The 3271-nt window shown below is 50.3% G+C and overlaps 1 protein-coding gene across 1 annotated transcript; it reads right to left on the minus strand.

Annotated features, from left to right (window-relative positions):
- Positions 1-959: 959 nt before the first annotated feature.
- On the minus strand, positions 960-2787 carry LOC127333670 (probable xyloglucan endotransglucosylase/hydrolase protein 32). Its single transcript, XM_051360063.2, has 3 exons — positions 2480-2787; positions 2002-2102; positions 960-1895 (listed from the first exon to the last, which is right to left on the minus strand). The coding sequence occupies exons 1-3, from the start codon at positions 2682-2684 to the stop codon at positions 1320-1322; spliced, it is 882 nt and encodes a 293-aa protein (XP_051216023.1). The 5' UTR covers positions 2685-2787; the 3' UTR covers positions 960-1319.
- Positions 2788-3271: the final 484 nt, after the last annotated feature.

The raw sequence follows: 3271 nt of genomic DNA on the forward strand, positions 1-3271 counted from the left end.
ACTAGCTTGGTTCTTATACTGGGCCTCACACCAAGGAAGTGTTTTCCGGAAGGTACGCCCGGTTGGCAACAAGGATAAGTACTCTTATGGGAAAAGTAACGCACCTCTGCAAAGTGTATCAAATTGTGGCTTGTCACTCCCTGTTCTGGAAAGGGAAATACGAACACGGCAGGAAAGGAACTCTGTGAAGTTATGGTAAACCTGTGAAAACTGGCGGGCATAGTTTTCGGAATAAAATAAACCTTTGGAAGAAATGTTTGCAAGACATGCATTGACCTGAGATCTTCTGATCAATGGTCGTAGCTAGTGCATCAAACACCTTTTCTTTTGAACTTGTTGAGTACCCATGTACTTACCTTTCCTTCTAAACCCTTGCTAGACTGTGAGAGCGAAGAGGAGGCCCGGACCGGAGCAACTGAAGGCGAATACGACTTGGTCTACGAGGAGCTAGACTTGTCCGGAGGTGTCAAAGGAGTGGACTATGGGATAGTCTACGAACCGAAGAAGTGGAGGCGGAGTAGTGTCATGCAGTAGGCATAGTTGAGCCGAGCAACATAGTGGCTTGCCTAAATAAGTTGCTGAGCTCTCAGTATGTCTACTTTAATAGTTTATGAGTTGTAAAAGCACTTTGAACCAAGTTTGAGTCTTAGTGGTGTTCTTATTGGGCTTGTGAGAATACCGAGATGTTTGTGAACATGTGGTTTGTATGTAATAATAATGTGTGATGTTTAACACCTGCAATATTTCTGTTGTACCACTCCAAGGATGTGATATTTGTGAAGAAATCTCTTCATAAGTATCATATCAACGACTTGTATACTATAACATGCAGTGATATGTTGAGTCACCGCAAAAAAGAACAACAAGCAAACATAAAGAAGAACAAGACACGCCCGCTTGACGCATTTCGTGTCTAGAGTCAACTTGTTTCCGAACTGAGGTTGTAGTGGAGTACCATAGATACAACAAGTGTATTAATCATAAACAGTGAAACTTAGTACATATGAGTATTAGAGAACAATCTTGTATTACAATGGGCATGCATGAATCATGCTCCTTAATTTGCCCCTTTGGGGCATATGCATGTGAAACGAAAAGTGGCTAGACAAAACATAAGGAAAACTCAAGAGATGGAAAGACAAAGAGCACGAGAGCCTTTTTGGCAATATGCCAAGGAGCAACACGCCTCAACCACCGGCCTAGCTAGGCAGCAGCGGTAGGGCAGCCACACACACGCGTATGAAGTATGATGCGGTGCATAGACGACAGCAACCACCATTCACGGGCGGCCCGGCACTGATGAGTGATGAGCGAGGTAGCTAGCACTCGGGCGTGAGCGAGCGGTCCCGCCGGAAGTCCTGGCAGTAGTAGTAGACCATGTGGCGCTGCTGCGCCCACCGCATCGCTGTGTATTGCTGCCTCGTGAGCCCCGCGCCGGCGGGGGACGCCTTAACCGGACGGCACGAGGCCGGCGCCGCCGCCCCGCAGCCGGCGACGACGAAGCGGTCGAAGTGTGCCACGAAGGGCTGGTAGCGGTAGTCGGCGCGGTGCCTGCCGTCGTCGGTAGCCCAGTCGGAGGCGTCCCAGATGGAGCCGTAGACCCACATGGGGCGGTCCGGGAAGGTGAGCTCCGTCTTGCGCTCGTAGCGGCGCACGGGCACGTCGTCGACGAAGAAGGTGATGGCGTCCGGGTTCCAGAGGATGGCGTAGGTGTGGAAGCCCGCCGTGGGGTCGAACCAGAGGTGGAACCGCATCTCGCGGCCGACGATCCGGCCGTCGCCGCTGCCCCGGACGTACACGTTGGTCTGCAGCGTGTAGGGCTCCCCCGGGATGGTGCCCAAGAACTCCATGTCGATCTCGTCGTGGAAACCAGGGTGCGCCTCGTTGTTTGACAGCTACATACATGGATGATGCAGTTCAAACTAGTGTCAAATGCGAAGGCATTGCAAGATTTAAGTGAACTTTGGTGAATAATGTACACATTCTTGTAGTGGTGCTTACGTAGAAGGCGGTGTTTGTGCCGGCGGTGTAGCCGGCGGGGAGCTTAATGCGAGTGGAGAAGTAGCCATTCCGGTATGCATGCTTCGACTTGAACCCACTCCCTGCGCGTCACCACACATGATTAACCATGACGGAATTAATGGATATAATAAATTCACACGATCGAGTAATAGTAGTCTAATCAATTAGGAGCAAATGCAGAGGTTAAAACGAGAGAACTTATTATATCTTCCACTACTAATCAAGAACATTTTCTGACTCGTGGGCCGTATACGCACTGTTGTTTCGAATATAACTGCACACGCCGACGATTCAACGTGGCGCTAGTGATGTCCCTTTCGCTAGAACACAAGTCCGAGCAGTGACACGTAGTACGTGTGTCGGTGACACTGTCAGCAAAAAATAGTGCCAAAATATGCATGCATGCACCTAACTATAGATAATTTCAAAGAAAAATACAGTGACTAACTGCACGTACCTGAGGTCCTGTCGAGCCAGATGGTGAGGGCGGAGTGGTCGCCGGAGAGCGTCTGGTGCTGCGGGCCCCACTTGTTGCTGTACGGGCGGTTGAACGCCACCGGCCTGAACCTCGAGCTCGGGTAGAAGCCGGGAGAAGGCTGCGCGTCGGAGGTGGACGCCGCCATTGCCAGAACCAGCAGCGCCAGGGCCGGCAGCAACGCCATTGTTGCTCCCCTAAGCTAAGCTAAGCTAGCTTGATGCTCTCTCTGAGAGAGGGCCGGGGAGGAGATGGAGAGTCTCTGAGAGTGTATGTCCTCCAAGTGAGAATATATATAGGAGGCAGAGAAAGTGATGGATCGGATGAGGGCCAATCGCAACAGGGGGTTGGGCAGTGAAGCTGTATGAGTAAATGAGAAATGCAAATGGGAGGTCGATGGAAGTTGAGCAAGGGAAGCCCCCATGTATGTACCCACCGCACACCTTTTCTGTTCTCACCTGCTGGCTGGCGATGCTGCCTTGGCAAGTTCCAAGTGCCTAGAGCCAAAGTAGCTTGTAAGTTTGTACCGCAGGGCCACTATTCTTGCTTCTTCAACCGACAAGGCTACCTAGCTGTAGTAGGAGTAAGAGTTAAGAATGGCAAGCTAGTTACGACCAGGTAGATCTTCAGTGCTAAGCGTAGTACTCAGAGCAAGTTCAATAGTAGAGCTAACTGTTGGCTATAAGCCAAGTGCCATGTCATCTATAGTCATCTTAGAGCTAACATGTACAATAGTGAGCTATAAATTTGTACTACTTTATTAGTGCATGGCCC

The sequence above is a fragment of the Lolium perenne genome, chromosome 2, assembly GCF_019359855.2.
Source record: "Lolium perenne isolate Kyuss_39 chromosome 2, Kyuss_2.0, whole genome shotgun sequence".
Lineage (NCBI taxonomy): Eukaryota > Viridiplantae > Streptophyta > Magnoliopsida > Poales > Poaceae > Lolium > Lolium perenne.

Bases quoted from the DNA above. Each gene is read 5' to 3' on its own strand.
- LOC127333670 (XM_051360063.2), bottom strand. From the start codon at position 2,684: ATGGCGTTGCTGCCGGCCCTGGCGCTGCTGGTTCTGGCAATGGCGGCG. The intron at 2,103-2,479 runs GTACGTGCAGTT...GGTGACGCGCAG, and splicing joins CTGGCTCGACAGGACCTCAG to GGAGTGGGTTCAAGTCGAAG. The intron at 1,896-2,001 runs GTAAGCACCACT...CCATGTATGTAG, and splicing joins GCACAAACACCGCCTTCTAC to CTGTCAAACAACGAGGCGCA.